This window comes from Rhopalosiphum maidis, chromosome 2 (genome assembly GCF_003676215.2).
Source record: "Rhopalosiphum maidis isolate BTI-1 chromosome 2, ASM367621v3, whole genome shotgun sequence".
Classification (NCBI taxonomy): domain Eukaryota; kingdom Metazoa; phylum Arthropoda; class Insecta; order Hemiptera; family Aphididae; genus Rhopalosiphum; species Rhopalosiphum maidis.
This window is the reverse complement of record NC_040878.1, coordinates 79,314,707-79,336,202: the sequence shown is the minus strand read 5'-3', so window position 1 is coordinate 79,336,202 and position 21,496 is coordinate 79,314,707. Positions and strand designations below refer to the sequence as shown.

Here is a 21,496-nt window from a genome sequence, read left to right as displayed (position 1 = left end):
GAGAATAATTGAGATTAGCCTAAAATACAATCATAATTATTAAATTATCATACTTACAAGTTAACTTACGGTTATGGTCTAAACTCGAATAGTGTTCTTATACAATATAATATAACTGGCATACAAATCTTAAAACATTATATTATTATATTATTATTTACACTTAATTAAGTACCTATATTAAAAATATATAACAAAAAATTATGCCTATCATATTATAATATTACATAACAAATTATTATATATTTTCGTTCATTGTTATTGTCCACGTACCTTATTCGTATGTGCTTTTCGAGTAACTAGTGCAGTGTGAAAATATTATTAATTTTTCTTTTAGTGCGTATTAATATTTATTGAGGTAATGTATTATAATAAATTTTTTCCATCTTTCGTGCGTGACTTTGACGTCATTTTTGTGTACATAACGAGTGCTATTTAAATTCGTCCGTAATGTTTAATTATTATCATTTTATTGTCGACTTATTATTGTCAGAATTAAGGCATATCGTTGTGTTTAGAGTTATGAGAGAAATATATAATGTGTAACCGAACACTGTTTGAACCGAAAAGCATAACAAAATGAAATACAATACCTAACCAATCAACGAAGAATAATAATTAATAAAATACAAAACCAATACATTGACTATATAGTCTATAAACTGAAAATATTAAAATTAAAATAACAAAAAAAAAAAAAAATTCCTTAACACCTAACTTAATTCTAATTTATTGTCGTGTCAGCCTTGAGATAACTACCGAAATAGTTATCTCATGTCTTAATCGTATATTATTAATATTAATTCTTAACCGTTTTAAATAAATATAATATATAAATACATAATACTTTATTATTATTAATACATAATAAAATAATTACAAATATTCGTTTAATAAACAATTAATTTCATATCAATAATATATAATAATAAATATTAATACGTATACCTATAATAAGCATAATATTGGTATGATTTTTAGACTTTTTCGTAAAACTAAAACAATAGAGGTGAATTTATTCAAGATTAATAAATGTACGTTAAAAAGTTGATTAAATCGAGTGACATCTGCGTTTAAATTATTTTACTAGTAGGTACGTCAACTTATTTATTCCTAAACTGTATTTATAACTATTCATAATTGATTATGCGCATACAATATAATATGAATGAAGATTATCTGTTTTAATTTTAGGTGTTTAAAAGCTAAAAGAGACATTTGAAATGTTTGACGGTTCATTATACTACCTATTTCTATAATATTATTATTCTATGTCCATGGCCCATGGGCGTGAAAAGTATTTATCAGTTACTACACATATTTACGGTAAAATATACATTTAAAGGGGCGAATCAATCAAACACGGGTATATTTTTTACATTCGCTGTGCATAACTGAACTGTTATAAAAATCTTAGAATTGTTTGTTTTACTTAAGGTCGAGCTTCGAGAACATCGTAAGTATTAGTTTTTAATTCTTACGGAAACTATTCTTATAGTATTCAAAGAGTTTAAATTTTATATGACGATGAACAATAATAATATGTACTAGTGTCTAGTAGTATTTTTCCGTGTGAACGAACGTTTTCCTAATTAGTTTTCCCCGATAAAAAACGTAAAATCTAGAGAAATATTGATTCAGTATATTTATGTTGTGTATGACGGACCTAAACTACTTTTTTTTCAAAACACTCGATTGAGGAAATTATGTTCAAATATATTAGTGGCTTTGTTTACAAAATAATACAATAATTAATATTCGGCAAAAAAATCAACAGAATTGTACTTCATAGTACAACATTTTAATTGACATTTTACAAAAAAACTTTTTAAAAATATCTTATAATTTACTTGATTTTAAATAAAACTATAACAGCACTAGAAGGAATTATACGGGTGAATAAAAAACGTTTAATACTCGAAATAAAAAGAAATTGTTGAGACATTTAACATCATCTAAATATGTTGGGTTGTCTAGTCGATTTGGGGGGGAGGGGAGCAATAGAACATTATATTGTTATTCTGTTATCCGTCGTATATGTCATATTATCGTCGTAAGTCCGACATTTCGGTTCTATCGGAATAAAAATATATTGTGCACTCGCCCCCATTATAGGTATGACTCGCGTGCGCCATGCATAGTATAACAATATGTTAATATATTGTATCACAGTAGGACGAATTTCGAAAAGGCTTTCATCGCATACGAAATATGCAATGGACATATTAATAGTACAACTATATTATAGTACCTATACATATTATAAATTAAAATGTTTTATATTTAAGTAGTCTATTAATTTACACGCTAAAAAAACATATTAACACTTATTCTAATGCCACACTAACCATTGATCGGTTCTCACGTCTAGACGAGGGACGTTATAATCTATACAACCGTTTTACTTATGCATAGTTTTATAATAATATTATGTAACTACTAATTACGAATCACACGATGAGTGTCAGTTAAACATTGATTCGGACAATTATCGCGTTGTGTGGGAGGACGAAAATCTCAACTAATAAATTTCAGATGACCTTTCGATATATCACCCACCTAACGCATATGCGTATGCACCGACATCGTTATTGCTGATCACATTTCAACACGCGTTCGATTCTGACCGAGAATAAACGATAAACATTATTAATACAATATTTTGTATTAGAAGAAAAACGTGAATTATAACAACCGTTCGAGTAAGTCTAACTTAACCTACGCCTATAATAGAACCAAACACCTAGTACCTACCTATAATATTATTATATATTAAACGCGGTCGAGCGTATTTGAGCCGACGAAGCTTATAATAAGACATTAACACGTAAAATTATTGTTTAATATTATTTATGGAACAGTGTCTATTATTACATGGTATAAATAGAAATTGACAGTATACAATATTATGCGAACGTCGTCATCGTAATTTATGAATTTATGATACTTACATATTGTCCGCGGATTATAATGATGCTTAATATTATTATATAGTTATATTATAACATTAATAAAATTATATTAAAAATTATTATTCTGCCAACGGAGAGAATACCGCTATCAATCGATGTATCCACCGGTAGATGCCTTAGCGATCCCACCAGCAAGATATCTCGAAGCTCATAGACGTGTTAACATCATAGATTTATAAATGTGTGGTTCATGAATACTGATTTTATTCTCTCGGAGGACTAATATTATAATAACGGTATACATCTTAACCGGATTCCCACAGATTTCAATACTCGATACAATATAATGATCGATTTAACGTAAGATACTCATTATTTCAGAGAGCACATTTTTGAAAATATTTTTTATACATAATCGATGAGTTGTTACAAAAACAATATTTTTTGAAAAATTATAATTCTTAAGTGTATACACTTTTGAATGATAATATACATTTTTAATATACATATTCCTAAGCAGAATATTTCGATGTATAATAACCAAATTTCTGGCCACTAGTTTATTAATTATTTGTATTTAAAGTTACGTAGTAGACTAATACTTCGAAGGATACCTACACAAGTACCCACTGGTACACCTAATCCGTTCATCCAAAATTTAAATTCGTATAACTCATAAATTACACTTTCAAAATTCGATTTTTATGTATCCAAATATTACATAAGATATTTTGTTTTTGATAAAATATTATAAGATGCGTGTTTAATAAAATTTTTAAAAATATTCATTTATTTTTTAAAAGCAATCTTATTTTTTGATGATCATAAATTATGTACAATTTTTTTTAATAACATAGTTTTTTAAATAATGAGTGTCTGACGTTAAAATGGACTACACGATGTACCATTAACAGAAATTACAATATGTCTAAATAAGCGACTTTACACTCTATCATGATGTCGTCCATGATTTAACGCAATGTGTTAAAATCCTAATGTTTTAATTGACTGAAAGTTGTGATTAACTTTTTAAATATCATACCATGTAACCGGATAGGTATTACCATAAAGTTAAAAAATATTCTGTTGACGTCCAGTTATAGTGGTCAAATGATTATTAATTACACTACCGGTAAAATTTTCAGAGCGTTTAAACGTCAGAGTCGCACCTAACTAGGAGACCAAGAATTTTGTGAACAAATAAACGACATTCATCATAATACTACCGACGACATAATAGTGTGTAAGCCCACCTTTTTACTAATAAAATTTTTATTGGAACTGCAATTTTTCCTTCAAAAACAAAATTAATTTTTTATTTTGCTTGTTCGACTGAAATAACGTTGTTTCATTTTTAGTTCATAATTATTATTACATTTTATTTACGTACTGTTAATATAAATTATTTTTTGAGTTAAATACTTTTCGAAAATAGTGGGAAACCGGATACCGGCTTATACGTAAGTACCATACTTTCGGATACAATTTAAAGTACCTACTACTTTCATAAAACAATAAAATATATTAAAATATTACTTATTATTATTATCATTTTGTGGCCGAGTGCTTTCGAGCCGACAAAGCGTTATGAAACATTATAATATGTATAATAATATACTTATTTAACATCCGTTACAAGACGGTATCTATTATTTGATACCGTATAAAAAGAAATTGACAGTATATTATAATAATAAATATGGAAACATCGATAAATGCATATTTATTCAATTTACACTAAATTTTATCGATAAACGCGAAATTCGTGTTCTAGGTTCTATTATACTATAATATTATAATTCAATATAATATAGATGCGAAGATGAGTACGATAATACTATTATTATTATTATTACTATGATTATTACTACGCAATAATTATTACCAAAATCAAATGATTGAGACAAATCAATTGTAATAATATTATTGTCTACTTAAAAATTATTATTTTAATACCTAAAAAACAACTACACAAGAGAAAACACAATCGAGACTACGCATATTATTATTGCTCGCGAAGTACCGGCCTATATATAATATTGTTATATTATTATATAATATCCATGTAATGATAATAATCGACGCCACGACAGTGCGATCCGAACTCGAATTATTCGTTACATCAAAATAGATACAAAGTTATCATTCGGACGTGACGAACGGATTGGTGGTGACGGTGGCAACGGCGGGCTTGGCCAGGAACGGATTTGTCGGGTTGTCGGTTGGCGGCGCTGGTTCGGTATCGCCAACGCTGCTCTTGGTGTTCAGGCCAGCGTTCACGAACCCTTTGCCCGACGACTGTTCGACTGAACCGTACGACGATAGCTTATTTTTCTTGTCGACGTTCACCTGTCGACCATTTTTCTTATTAATATAATATTAAATATGTGTATAATATATTTTTCTTTTTGCATTGAATCGACACATTTGAGACGTCCCAATAAGCGTCGGAATACCATCAAAAATATTTCTTCTAACGTACATACAATATTTTTATTATTATAATGTACACACGTTGTTATCGCATCAGTTTATTATTATTTTTTTTTTTCGTAGCACTACTAAAAGGGGGTGAATTGATTTCATATGATTTGCCTCCAAGCATTACTTCCCCCTATACATTTTTTTTTGTCCATATTAGTTGTTGTATTAATGTGTTTTATTATATGACAGTGATGCAATATAAGTTCACGTCTGCTGCTGTACCCATTGCTACAATTCTATCGAATCACTAATCCGTAATAGCAATATTAATGTATATATATATATATCGTTAAAATTCGGGAAAGACAGTATCAGAATAGGTTAATTTATATAAAAATTAAAAATTATTTTTAAACAATATAATATATAATATTGTTTATATTTTATTTTACACTAATACTTATTTAAATTATTTATTTAATAAATAAAGTAACCCAACTCTATGACAGTTGCTTAAGCTATTTTGATTTAATACTTATGAAACAGTTATATGTAAGTGCATTAAACATGTAAGTCTAACCATTATATTATTTAGTAAAACAAATGACTAATACTTGACAAAATTAAATATCAAAAAAATATTTTATTTAAATGATATTATAGCTTCGTACTATTATTTCTCAGAAATAATAATTTAAAAAACTAAAAAATTATGAGAAAAATATTATTAGATTTTTCTCAAAATAATAAGAATAAGTGTTATTAAAGATATTGGCTTGAATTATGTATATGTTAAGGCCAAACATACCTCATCCATTTGTTGATCTTCTTCCACTTTGGGTTCGGCCCATGGTTGCAATTCTCCCGAGGCGAATATACCATAAAATATCACTCCAATGTAGTGAATGACGGCTGCCAGTATGAAAACCTCACTCCAGCTTTGCCTTGTCTATAACAATTTCGAAAACAATTGCGGTGAGAACGGCTTTGCTGTTGTAATACATTATACATATAACATATTATATATTACTGCGTCAATAACATAATCAAGGTTTAGTAATTAAATAACTAAAATAATTTATAATATTCTATAATGGATTTCCGTATATCATATTTGTCATATATAATAATTACAGTTCTAAATTTTATAATTATAATAATTGTTATTTATATAAAATAATATAGGTACTACTATAGATGTAGGTACATGTATTTTATAAAAATAATATTTAGATATTTATATATCTATTATCATGCGTATATTCGCTCATCACTGCTATGTTTTACTACAGTTTGATGGTATATTGATTGTAAAAATACAATAAAGTTCAAATTCTGACAATTATATAATATTATACGTGCCTTGTGTCTGATGATGATGTTGATTGCAATCGGACACAGGAGTCCGGCTATCGTTCCGATTCCGTTCGATATGCCCATCAGTATACTGGCATATCTTGGCGCAATGTCCAAATGGTTAACGTTGAACCCTGTATGTTAAAATAATAATAAAATAGCAAATAAGTGAAAAGTTTCTGGTTAGTCTCATTTTCCTCGTATTGATGCATTTGGGCTTGTAATACGGTGGTAAGGAGTCAGAGCCAAAAATACTGAATGAAAGAAAATTATTAAATAATTTATCAATATATTTTTGTATATCGATTGGTCCAACCATGTTATCCTCTATGACTGTTATAGTTTTGGTAGGATTTTGTGGAAAAGGGAAGCGACGGATAGGCTTTGCTTACCGGAAATGGCGAACCCGCTGAACGCCACACCACATGTCAAAGCGATTGTGGCCATAAGTGGTGTGCGAGCGTTGGCCAACACGAGGAAAAACGTGGCTTCCATGCCGAAACCACCGCAGTTGAAAATCTTCCTAACGGCAGTCGTGGACAAGATACCGTTTTTCCTTATGTGATCAGCCAGCAGACCTCCGAGTGGTACCACTATGGTCATCAGCAGATGGGGTAGAGCGCCGATATAACCAGTCTGCGATAGTAATAATAGATACGTAATTTATTAGTTTACAGCTCAGATTTTGTATAATTGTTAAAAAAGTATTTATGATTACCAGAAATTCAACAAAAAAAATTGAATTATATCTCTTCCTAGAAGTAAATACGGTCACTATGATAGAACAATAATAATCTGTATTATCCAATCAACCAATAATGATGATATTACTTCGAGAACCAAACAAAATATTTTCAATGACGAAGTACAAAAATGTCACCAACTTCTCGTTAAACTATTTGATTTAACTATTAAATAATTAAGCTTAATAATAAGCAAGAAAGTAAATTTATAAAAAATCATATTTAGTGAGAGCGAAACAAAATAAATAAAAATACTATTCATAACAATCAGAATGACACAAAATTAATTTACATACGAGTATACAGTATACAATTTATATACATAAATATTATATTATTTTTCAAATAATAATTACTATTGAACATTCTAAAAATATGTTCTCTAACAGTCAAACAGCTTTACATAGTTAAAATATGTAGCCTGTATATTGAGCAGTTCAATGAGTAATAGTAAAAATGTGTATTTTTTTCAAAAAACTATAACTTTCAAGAATGTTATACCGTAAAAATCAAAAACATTTAAAACTCGTAAATCCAAAATGTATGTATGTAAAACGAACGTATTTGAAAAGAAAAAGTAAATTTAAAACCGAGAAAATTTGAAATAAGCCATTCAAAATGATAATGAAAAAAATGTTTTAGTGGAGAAGCTCTAACTTTTTAGCAATCAAGGTTTAAATTAATTATTTATTTTAATAATAGTATTAAAATATTACCAAATATTCGTATCCCCTCTCCGATTATTTAAAAAGTACTAACAATTTTAAATGCAATCTCCTAAAGTAGAAATTGGTTCAAATTTTGTAATACAAACTTTTTTCGAAAATAATGATCAAAGTACTTACACTGTTTCTACTAAAAAGTGTCTCCAGACTTAGAAATAAAAAACTTGAAAAAAAAATCAATATATTTATGTTCAGCTCTGAATCAAAAACGAATTGTTTGAATTTGAATGTTAAAACATCAATATTTTCAAAAAATTTATCCGTTAAATAATTTATAATAAAATATGCGATTTTTGTTTTTCAAACAAAAATTTGTATGTTCACTAGACACTCCTTAAGACTTAAGTAGTACAATAAATCTCACAAAATATGAATAAATAGTTTTTAAATATATTCAAAATTTACACATTTCGGATTTGAGTGATTAAATTATTAAAAAAAAAAAAAATGCGGTGGCATGCTTGGTGAATCATTCTGTATATAATATATGATATAAATACATAATAATGTGCACAACTCACTGCAGACACTTCGAAATTGAACGAGTGTAGGTATGACGCCTGGAACAGTACGAGGAGGTAAAAGTTCCACGACCGGCAAAAGTTAGCAACTATAATGGCGTACACGGGCATGGAGGTGAAAAATTCTTTCCAAGGTGTGTTAAGGATTGTCGGAGCGGCAGACTGTTTGGCGGCGCCCAACGACGATTCGATGTAGTTTAACTCTCTAGCCGATATGGTGGGATGGAGGCTCGGTTTCTCGAAGCATAACCACAGCCAGAACACATACCATATCAACCCCAAAACTCCTGTATAGTGCATAGCAATACGGTACATCGATTAATAATTACACATATTTTAATATTAATAATATTATACGAAGCGATTAGCGCCAAAACAGAATATTACAGAATATTAGATAGCCTGAATAGAAATTTACTGTTTTTGATACTTTTCTTTTCAAGTAACTATAATTTAAATCATTGTGAATTTTTTATTTCACATAATATTGTGCTAGTGCGTATATCACTAATTTTGTTGTTTTTTACGTACACGCGTCAAATTTACAACCTTTATAGTAAAAATATAGTGTTACCGTATACGTAAAACGGTGCCTCCCAGCTGAACCAGTCGATCAGTGTACCAGACAGCGGCATGCCAACCACCACGCCCGCGTACGAACCGCACAGGGCTATGGTGGCCAGACGCGATCTTTCCAACGGCGGTGCCCAGTGTCTCCAGATTCCGTGACAAGCCGGATACGTGACACCCTGTCATCATTACACAAAAGTTATTGAATAAATTAATAACAAATCCGGAAGATAATTTGGACATTTTTTATTAGAGAGAGAGAGGGATGAGTTGTGAGGCAACACTAGATATTATAATATAACTTGATAACTATAATCTTTTGTTTACTCTTTTATTAAAAGAAAGAAGGCTTAAAAAATTATTTCTATGTATGTAAAACTAATTCGGTTTTATAAATAAAATATAAAAATAATAACAATGTTTAGAAAAAAAATAATCATTTGAAAAAACCAATACGTAGTTGCTTGATCGAATTTAGGGTGACTTACAGACTGTAATAAAATTCCTACGAAATTCTATATTGAAACTTTAGTATTATCTATTACTTGGGAATAGAATCTTTGAATTTACTGGTAAAATTGTTTGATAAATTTAACAGTATACTTTATGGAAATCAGAAATACTTTAACGTTTAGCCGTATTATTGTAGTTAGCATGATAATACAATTCTAATAAAATAAGTTAAATACAATTAGACTTATACATTTTATTTTTATATCATACAATATATTGTTATATTTGTTCTATTAAATGCACGGTTTTTCGTGCAATTTCATTTATAAGTACCGTTAGAACTAAAAATAATGTGATTTAATTAATGAAAAAAACCGGTAAAAATTAAACGGTAAAAATTTACGTTGACTTTCTCAAAATTTATATTTATATTATAGTCATTATTAGGTCTCGGACCTTGTAGAACAATGAATATTAAAAAAAAAACATATACAATTGATAAAAAGAAAAAAAATCAAAAGCATTCACTTGTATTTATTTTAAGTTTAAAAAATAAATGCTAAAAATAATTAAATTATATTTGTTCCTTTTCCAAAAATCAATACAGTTACTCTGATAAAATTGGAATAATCTGTACTCCGAATCCCGATAATATTTATTAGTATTTAATCAGACAAAAATTAACGAAATTTCGATAACAAAACCAAATAATGTCGATGGTGAAACACAAAAATATAGTAGGTAACCTGGCTTATATAATACATAATAACCAAAATATATTATAGGTATAATTAAAAGTAAATTTACAGATAAAAGCACAATTAAGATGAAAATCCGAAATAAAGTTTACTTCATTTTAATCAAAATAATACAAAATTTATTTATTTATAAGAATTATTTTTTATCACGCTCTTTGCCAAACATACATTTTCTACAAAATCCGGGACTTATAGTTTTTAATTATTACCAATACAAATTGAAAAAATATTATTTTTTCCTATACTTGGCGTGTTAATATGTACATTTGTCTGTAAATTTATTTTTGACAAGGTTGTTAAAAATATTATTATTTGCCATCACTTATTTAGATTAAAGTAACAGAAAATTTTAAATTAAAAATATACTGAATGAAAACTCGAGTAACGTCCCAATATATTATTATATATTTAAGTCTACGATTTAGGTATATTTATATTATTACCTCAACCAATCCTTGACACATCCTGATGATTATTACGTACAAAGATTTTTCGATCTCCGTCGCCGAAGGCACCAACAAATTCAGACAGGACGACATGGCAATAGCGATCCCGAACACTCTGAAAAATTGATTTGAGTGTTAAAATGTAATAATATAACGTGAAATCTCCTTCTAAATAGCTGACATTTTTTTCGGACCAAATAACAAATTGTCTACCAACTGGGTTTACGGAATACCAGCAATTTCTGAATGGTGGAAAAAATATTAGCAATCGACAGAGTATCCAGTATTTAAAAGGTGCTTCACATTATAAATATTGCATGTAACAGTATAATGGGGTAATCACAATATTTCTTAAGAAAAAAAACTCAAGAAGAACAAATTTGTGCTTAGATCTAAGAAAATACCTTCAAAAATTGATATTTTTTATATTTTAAAGATATTTTTTAAATTTATAGCCAGCGTGCCTATTAAACAATGTGTATAGTTGAAAATTATGATGGTGATGGTGTGGTTCATCATAATAATAATTACTGATTACAATATTCAAATATGTGTTATACGACATATCTTATGAATTATAATATGTGCACTATTGTAATTGCTCGTCGTCACACAACGATAAAAGAAATAGTTCAAAAAATTTAAATGGGAAATCTAATATCGTAATTTGGTAACCCTATAATACTATCATTATTATCCGTTAAACGTTTGAAGATAATATAATTGCATACCTGTTTGCCGGATACATGGACGCCAGAAAACCACCGGGCACTTGAGTGATGAGATATCCGCAAAAGAATGACATTTCGATGGCGACAAACGATCCAAGGGACCAGTTGATCTGCAAAAACAAAAATAATTATCGTGTACGTGCACGGTTGATATTGGTCGATATACTGCAAGTATACGGAACAACGTCGTTATTTATTATTTTATTACAATAAAATATGTCCATTGCGTTTCAAAATATTAACATATACTTACCGGCCTTTCGTGAATAGGCGTGTTACCCAAGGGCGTGTGCGCTGTAGTCGTGGTGATATTCTGACTAGCGACGTCATCATCCTATGCAAATGATTTAAACATTTTAAAAACTTATCATGTATTCAAATGTGATGTATTAACTTAATCAACTATTTTTTTTAACCTTTTAATTTAACTATAAACACACGTTAATCCGTTATAACAACTAAGCTTTTTCCAGTTAAATTGAAAAATAATACATTAAATTAAAATTATGTTTATGCATGTTAATATGATCTATTACATAAAACGTATTCCTAATTAATTAATTATATTTTTTATTTAATTATTGTATATATTATACAAGGATTTTAAATTCAAAATTTACAAAAAATATCTATAACAAGCACTTTTAATTTGTTATAAACCTAATTCTTATTCACATATAAATGGTAATTTATATTTAAAAAATAGACTAACTCCTTCAATTGAGTTAAGTAAAAATTGCCTGTACCTAATAATAATTTTAAACTGTTATTTGTTGTTAACCAATAATGTATGGTTTATACTATATATACATTATATACATTTAACGTTGACTTAACTAACTCTAGTTAATTGATTTTCATCAACGTATTCGCATTCACTTATTATTTACTATTAAGTATTATACAATCGCATATGCATTACGTTTTTTCGTAAACACGTTTATAGCATACGTTTAACTACAGAAATGTTTGCACGTCAATTCACTGAAAGTAATATAATATAAAATGGTATTTTAATTCATAATATCGTGTTGACGATCAATTTTTATTCAGCCGTGCGAGTATGAAAAGTTAAATCGTAGTTTCTTATCAAAAACGTACAACTGCAAACAATTATATGAAATCTGCACGTTTACGGCAGTTTTCTCTCGCGGTTATTCAAACGGACAAACATATCACGTCGAGTCGAAGAACAAAGTTTCGTAAAGCTCCCTACCACGATGGCATCATCAACGTCACTTTACAAACCGAACAAACTATTATTATACAGCGTGTATATCAGAAGGATTATACGCTGTCTAAACAAGTTACATTTAAATATGCTATATTCTCTATACTCCGGCCAACGAGAGACCGCTTCGGGGCGGCGACCAAAATACGTCCGTTCTCGCGTATTCTCACGTATTTACGGCGGCACTAGGTGGTAGAGTGGGAGAAATGTGGATACAAAACCGCGGAGCTCAATCATTTGTATGCGCGAAGGAGTAGTGCTCTGGGCCGGAGTATATAAGTTCCAGATTCATCGACGAATGGACGGTATTCTAAATGTCTTCAATATAACAATATCGAGTGGTACAACCGGCGAAGTCGTGTGTAATGAACTAATGAATATGACATGTCGAGTTATAATAATTTCAAAAAATAAAAAAATAAAACGGTGATTCTTATTAATATTGAGTATTAACGAATTCAAGAGATTATACTTTTAGGAATTTCCATCAAATATTTATCTATGGATATTGGATATAGTTGAAAAACTATTCATTTATATGAAATATTTAATAACAACAAATAATTAAATATAAAAAACGTACTTTTTCATGGCTACGTATTATTCAAAAGCAGACGTAACTAAAGATATGATTGTTTTTTTGTTGAAAAAGGCAACATTGCAAAAGCTATATTATAACTTAAAAGTTATTCAATTTAGGAGTTCTTTTAAAGATTAGAGTCACTGTCGTTTTTACGGGGCAGTAAGTAAAATTGCGTAATAAGATATACACTATGATATTGTTATTATTATCATATACATGAAATCTGGATGGCATATAACTAATAATAAATAACCTTGGTACCCATCTATCAAATAACCAAAGAAATTTGGTGTGGCACTCTGCAAAAGCTGTGTCATATCCAGACCGATCATTGCAGGTAAGAGAGTGCAGTGCCACGATAATTCGCGTAACGTTTTCAATTATACGTGGCCCGGAAACCACGTGAGCTGCAAAGGATCTTCGCGACGGTATTCACACTCGTAAATATAATATTATATAATTTATTATAGGTACCTAAACACAATGTCTCGACGTATGGTTAATATTATTTCTATTATTATTGTCGTCGTCTTGACCATACGGCGATGAAATGCTCTATGACTTTGGTCCTTCAGTGGTACATAATATTAGAATATATTAAATATATCATCACGATCGTCGTACGTACGTATAATAATATATTATACTTTATACAACAATACGAATTCAGTTTGGTGAGTAGCCACCCTGCCGTGCCGCGCACCGGTACGTGATGACAGCAGTAGTCGATGTTTGAGCCAAGGGCGAGTTTGTGGCGAACTTGTAGGCTGATGCAAGGGGTGAGGGATGTTTTTGGCGGGTATTTGGAGAAAATGCTGGGATATATATTATTATATGACGGCAACGGACAAACGAAATGGGATTGCTTTTGCCTCCATCGTCGTCAGACGTCGGACACGCATAAGCGATGCAATAGCTTCATCCCCGACTAGGGGAACAGTTCACATATAATATATATATAGCGCGTTTCAACCGGATTCACGGTACATTAAGCGCGCCGCGACTGAGGGAGCAACCGTGAAAACTCGGAAAAGCTCGCCTCGGGGGAGCGGTTTGTGCGATAATCGACCGAAAACTCGATCGGTGACGAAAATAATCGCATAACCGCGGACTATATTATAATCAAAGCTGGGCAAGTTGAAAATTTAAAATAGTGTTACTCATAACTAAGTTACTTAAAGAGTGAGGTACTTTTTTTATTGGGAACAATTAATTTAACGAGATACAATTTGTTTCATTATATAAGTTAAATAATAAATCATAATTTAATTAGTTCATTAGTCTTATAGTTACATTAGGTTATTTTTTTACTTACTTATGTGAACTTGGTAGATTGAAAATATATTTTGTTTTTTGCAAATTTATTGTTTATATAATGTATAAAAAACAATATCTTAAAACAATAATAGTACAGTGATATTAGACGAAAAAAGGGGTCCAGCTCAGAAAAATTCCCACCTAGCTGAATTTTAGTATACACCTTTATGACATCGTTGTAAACAACGTGTGAAAAGTCGCCATCTGTATCATGTACGCGTCAAAGGTTATCGATGTCAAAGGCCACGAAATTGGCCTTTTATTGAATATCTCTCAATTTAAGTACATATTTTTTGTTTCTAATTTTGTAATTGTATGTGCAATAAAACTAAAATTCACTGGGATGAAAATTAAATTATTTTTCAATGTTTCATTTTGCATAATATTTTAAGCTTTTCCAATAGTGATAGTAGTTTCCGGATCTAATTTTGAAATAATTTCTTGTATTTTCGAAAAGTGTTCAGAATAATATTGAACAGCTACCAACCATGTGCCCCACCTAGTAATTATGGGCTCGGGTGGTAGAGAAAGATCAGGGTATAATTCTTTAAAAATTGTGGTACGACTAGGAGCTTTCAAAAAAATATTTTTACATTAGCAATGAGAGAACCGACGATAGAGTATTCCGCTCTGATTGTCTCTGCCACACGATGAAAACGATGCACTAACCATGTAAGATGTATTAGTTTTGGAAAAAAAGTATTTAATGCTTTCCCTGCCTTCACCATATAAGGAGCTGCATCACTAACGAACAAAAGTACATTTTCGTGTTTTACTCCACTTAGCCAGAGTAAACTCATAGAGTCATTAAACAGTTTTGCTATTGTCTGATGATTTGATTTTTCAAATTTTTCACAGTTAAGTAGTATTGATTAGTAGGCTTATCGCATACAGCCAAACACTAACTATAAAAACCTACTGGTCTTGCCTGTCAATCGTATATAAATGTATGCTATATTAAGATATCTATTATATCTATATGAAAATTATAAGATTACGACTATAAAACTAAAAATAACTACTAAATATTTGCTCCATGTGGATCGTCACAGTTCATAATGGCTGTTTTTGTGCATTGCAACATGGCTTGAAAACGTATGAGCGATGAAATGATAAAATGTCGAATGACCTTTGACGCGTACAGGATACAGATGGCGACTTTTCACATCTTATTTACAACGATGTCATAAAACTGTATACCAAAATTCAGCTAGGTGGGAATTTTTCCGAGCTGAAAACCTAATATCACTGTACTATAATATTATGATGTTATAATATGTAATGGAAATACAGTATTCTAAACTGTCGAAGTATTGAATTAATTATTTCTAGATTTAAAATTTTCAACGAAGATTATAATACATATATAAATGCAGTTAGAAATATAATGATAACAATACAATTGAAATATAAACTACAATCTCAACACAATTACAATCGAATCAACAATAACCCTACAATACAATTAGGTTTGACTTTTAAATAGATATTGGTTTCATAATCTCTTATAAAATCACCTAACTTACTTAACAACAAATAACAACTTCTGTTAATAGGGTCAACTTTTTATTCTGATAGTTACTTTTTTATGAATTATTTTTAGTTTCTATTATATATATTTGGTTTTTGTATAAGTATACTCGTATCTAAACTTTCAACAAATTTACTGAATTGCAGATTATAAAAATTTAACTTATTTTTTACTTAGTTAAATAACATTAAGCTTAACTTAAATTTTTCTTTACTAACTTAACTCAATGAATTAAAAAAAGAGTTCATTCTTCCAGTCTTGATTACAATATAACATGATATACATATAATATGTATGATGAAAACAGCGATTTCAACAATGTGATTATGTAACGCTTCATATTTTTCAAACCAATATATTGTGTGTTTGAAATTAAAAAAAGTTTTTCTATTTAGTGTTATTGATATTACTACATTACATTTTACCAAGTTAACTAAAATCTAACTATTTTTTTTTAGGTCAAGGTGGTTTTTAAATCGTTTTTAGTTGACTCATAATCAGAAGCGATTAACCGAATACTTTTTTTTAAAACGTTGATGCATATTGCATAATAATATTACCGAATATTAAACATCTCACCGCAAAATGTTTTTAATCGCTTATTTTACATAACTTTTGCGTATCCAAACCAAAGTGCGGTCAAAATTAGTTCAGATAATCGAGGTTCTTCTGTGTTATATTATGTATCACAAACAAAGTAGCCACTATGAAAAGTTTAATTTATAGTTAATTAAATTGAATATAATTTTTCAACAAGTGTTTTTCCAAACGTTTATCTAGCTACTATATATTGTATTTGACACAATTTATTATCTAAGGAAAATAATTAAGCATACATTGAGTTATAAACATTGTTGTTTAATATTTTTAATTTATATAGTTATTATTGTTTTATTTGTAATTTTAGAACATCTATACTATAAATAATCCAAAAACGATAAACCGATATTATTGTAGCGTTTTACTTACATCGGATCCTATGTGAAATTTCAGTTTGGCCATTGACATATTGCACCGCATCCCAAATGAGATCATAAAACCTTTATAAAGAAAAAAACTTTTGTTGTAATAACTGCTTCACAGTGCAAACCAAACTAAATATAATTGTGAGTCATAACTGTGCAATTAAGAATAACATGTAACTCGAATTTTGAATTTTTGTATTTTTTTTATACTTTTTTACATATATTTTGTACATAAAAATTTCAAAATATATATTCCTTATCTCAAATTCAAATTCATTTCATAACCTATTTTTTTTTTTATTTACGAGAATAAAAATCAAACTTTAAATTAGGTATTAATAATATTATTATAGTATATTAATAAAAGTAATTTTGTAATTAAAATGTTCGTATAAATAATTTGAAATGTTATGGTACATTTTCAAAATTTTAGTGGCAATTAACTATTTATGCATTTTTTCATTGGTTAGGTTAGAGGGATATAGGTACTTTTGTTTTGTAGGTCATCAATATCTTGTTTCTAATTATTATATACAAACAATTAAATTTATAATGATGTATCACATATCACTATTATGGTGTCATTAATATCGTTAAAATTTAACATAAAAAACAAAATATTTACCGACGCATGTTAGTATAGCTATTGTATATCTCTTGCTAAGATTCGGTATTTCTGGTTTAATGTATTTATCGATGTGCCTGAGTGGTGGGCGAACGGGCGAAGACAACGACTCGGTAGGACTTTGTAGACCGAATTCACCACTACCCGAATAATCTTCAGTGTAGCTGAAAACAAATAATATTTTCAGTCAACATGCTAACTATAATAAATACAACACTGTTGTTCATATTATTATTATATGAGTTCTAAGTTCTACCAAAAATATAATGTAACAATGATAATAATAATAATAACAATAATAAAATATATGAATTGGTATTTACGGAATGGAAGACTTTTCTAAATGTGATTTGTTTGCGAATTCGAACTCATCATATTGTTGTTGATTTGAGCTGAAAAAATAAAATTAAAAACAAAAATCAATCATTTCCGTCTGTAATATAATATGGTGGCTTGTTCCGATAAACTTTTGATTGAAATCGTTATCAGACAATCATTCGGTTTATTATACAATTTAATCTTATAATTATTTTCTCTGCTCTATAAAACGATTTTGTATATTTTATCAACTACATAATACAGTATTCACATCGACCAATAAATAAATAATATTTATTGTTAATTAATTACTTAAAATTCTTTATTTTTTAAAACAAATTTTATATTTTATCATTCACAACTTTAATTTTTAAATTTTTGAAGATATTCAATTTCAAGATACATAAAGTCATAAAGGGAGTGTCTTCAGTCATGGTACCAAGCCCCTAGAATGCGATCAGGGAGGAGAACTCCATATGATTATAGAATAATATAACCTTTAAATTATTATATGAATAATATTTTTTTCTATTTTCTGTTGATAGTAATTAAACCAGATAAAATATACTATAATAATACGAAATGGACTTATAAAGTTATAAATATAAAAATAAATGCCCAATTAAGACAATGGAAATAAAACTTATCTAAAATAAAATTTATCTAATATCACTTTATGTAATTACTTAAGAAAGAAACAACTTATTAGTAATTTACACTCAAAGTTCGTATAAGAATAATATACTCGCATTTATAATATGCACACAATATACGCATATAATAACTCTAAACAAATAATTTTAGGATATTATGATATTTATGATAATATCATTATATAACAACATTTATGAAAAAAAGAAATTTTAAAAGCTCTAAACTCAGCAGTTTTCTATGATTTATGATTTGTGGATATACATGTAATATGAATTGAAGAATATACTAATTAAGAAATAAATACGCACAGGAATTAAAATGTAGGAAAACAATTTGACGGGAAAGTAATAAGCAAAAAGTAAAATTCAGGAAAATTATACTGGAAAACAATAAGTTACAAAAATAATTCTTGGATATTAATGTGTAGATATTTCCATGGTTTTAATTAAATTTTACATTAAATTGTAATGTATTATTTTTCTATATTTTACTCGCCTGTTTTTATGGATATTATATAGCCTCTCGAAAAAATTCTGTTTTGAAGTATAAAATTAAAAATGAATGTTGTAATAAATGTAAAAAAAAATCTTACAAAAATAATATAATTATTTCAATTACATATTATTATCTAAAAGAAAATAACAGGTATATTATATCATATAATTTTGAAAACAATGATAATTTTCAAGAAACTGAGTGTTTACAATCAAAATAATCGTTATTCGTACATAGTCACAAGGGTGTACATAGTCACAAGTCACATATATGTGTGGCTCAGTTACAATATTATAGGTGTCACGATAATATTACACGTATACCTACAAGACGTGCTATTCTACCGACGGGACGAGTGAGAGAGAGTGAAAGTGAGAGAAGAGAGCCCACTCGACGTCGGGACCAGATACGAACGTCGCCGCCGCTACGGAATCGCGTCCCCCGTGTATTCGCACCACGAGTGATTAAAACCGAATGGGGCGCGTCGGCGGCTGCACAATAGTATACGGCAATTCAATTAATTTCCGCGAACGCCAAACAGACTTATACTATATATATATAAACTATTATTATCGTGTAATATATACGCGCGTACTTGCATTTATATACTTGGCATTCTTTACCCGGAAACTTTTTTCTCTGCCGTTTATCTCTGCGCCGTAGCGCACAAACACGTTGAACTCGACCGTATACACTTTTTAACCGTATAAAGTACGGTTCAATCATTTTCAGAAGCCATCACTAAGTTTTTAATAGTTTATTATCACCTAAGGAATTTTAAATCATACCGTTCACATTTTCAACGAAAAAAGTGATTTGAGGATTACGCTATTATAAATAGGGAAATACTGTGTTAGGTTAGGTTAGTTATTTATATTCATGATTACATGGCTGTCAATATGATAGTCCGCTTAATTATTATATTGTAAATACTGCAGAGTCGTGTCCGGGACAAAACGACGACGCGTCTATGGACGTCATAATTTATAGTTAAAGACATTTATTTCATATGCGAGTTTTTATGAAATTATATTTTGTCCTAAATTAATGCGATTTATACATTTTTACGTCCTTCAATACTTGTCCGTTTTAGTCCCATACATTTTCAATTAAGATCCACCACACTTCATATTAAGGTCATAATAACCCTTTATAGATCTTATCTCTCGAGAATAATGTAACAGATTAAACAATGTTGATCTATTCGGTATGATGAAATGCCTGTTGTTCACTTTTTTCTAAAGTATACAATCACTTTACAACACCTACGTATTTACATTTCCCTCTGTCTTTATCCATAATATGGTATTTTGAAATTTTCTTTTTATTCCTAATCATAATATATTCAATTAAAGTAATTTTTAAATTCAAATTGTATTTATTATGAAGTACATACTCATAACTCATAAGTTTATCAACATATTTAAATATAGTGAAATATCTTTAAACCTGTGCGAGTATTTATGTTGACAAATATAATATATATATATATATATATGTATAATAATCTAAATGCTTCTCTTAATATTGAAAAATTCACCTTTGGCAAAATAAACCAAAGCTTTGTTATAAATTACAAGTATACAAATTTAACTTATTTTTTGATATGTGTCTTTATGATAAAAAAACAAACAGCGTATATCTCAAAAATATGTAACACGTTAGGTTAAGGTAGCGTAAGACAAAATTATTTTTTTCGTATTTATTTATTTTTAATCAATGGTTCTATCGTTTTATTTTACTTGATAAGAAAATAAATAAATTTTTGACTAAATACGGATTCATTCACCGTGTTACTACATTCGGCGGTCCTTTTTCATGACTTTTTTTACTTTTACGGCGTAATGGGCAAGAAAAAAATCACGATGACTTTTAATATCGATAACGCGTTGCCACACGAAAAATTCTATAGGCCGAGTGTAATGTGCAACGGTATATTATATAAACGAGGTACCTATATATAAACCGTTGTCGTCGTCGTCTATAATCGAAATTCAATCCCGCGGCCGGAAGGGACGCGACTCTGCAGCAGCATACTGTTCCCTCTCGGTCTTGTCCAAAGCCGTTCGCGATAACGACAGTTTGATTGATGACGACCTTACCGACTTCGGACTTATAAATATAATAAATCGCGTGCA

The 21,496-nt window shown here is 29.0% G+C and overlaps 2 protein-coding genes across 2 annotated transcripts in view; one reads left to right on the top strand and one right to left on the bottom strand.

The window, feature by feature from the left end:
- Positions 1 to 21,496, top strand: part of LOC113554951 — a 43,635-nt gene that overhangs the window by 2,651 nt on the left and 19,488 nt on the right. The gene's annotated exons all lie outside the window — the stretch shown is intronic.
- LOC113554950 (vesicular glutamate transporter 1-like) overlaps positions 954 to 21,496 on the bottom strand; it is a 78,160-nt gene continuing 57,617 nt past the window's right edge. The window contains exons 3-14 of the mRNA XM_026959102.1: positions 18,215 to 18,283; positions 17,892 to 18,055; positions 17,271 to 17,341; positions 11,893 to 11,973; positions 11,640 to 11,749; positions 10,906 to 11,023; positions 9,256 to 9,430; positions 8,682 to 8,968; positions 7,085 to 7,328; positions 6,699 to 6,826; positions 6,145 to 6,285; positions 954 to 5,261 (exon numbers count right to left, since the gene is read on the bottom strand). Coding sequence (XP_026814903.1) covers positions 5,055 to 5,261; positions 6,145 to 6,285; positions 6,699 to 6,826; positions 7,085 to 7,328; positions 8,682 to 8,968; positions 9,256 to 9,430; positions 10,906 to 11,023; positions 11,640 to 11,749; positions 11,893 to 11,973; positions 17,271 to 17,341; positions 17,892 to 18,055; positions 18,215 to 18,283 — 1,795 coding nt within the window. The 3' untranslated portion in view covers positions 954 to 5,054. The remainder of the gene's footprint in view (positions 5,262 to 6,144; positions 6,286 to 6,698; positions 6,827 to 7,084; positions 7,329 to 8,681; positions 8,969 to 9,255; positions 9,431 to 10,905; positions 11,024 to 11,639; positions 11,750 to 11,892; positions 11,974 to 17,270; positions 17,342 to 17,891; positions 18,056 to 18,214; positions 18,284 to 21,496) is intronic.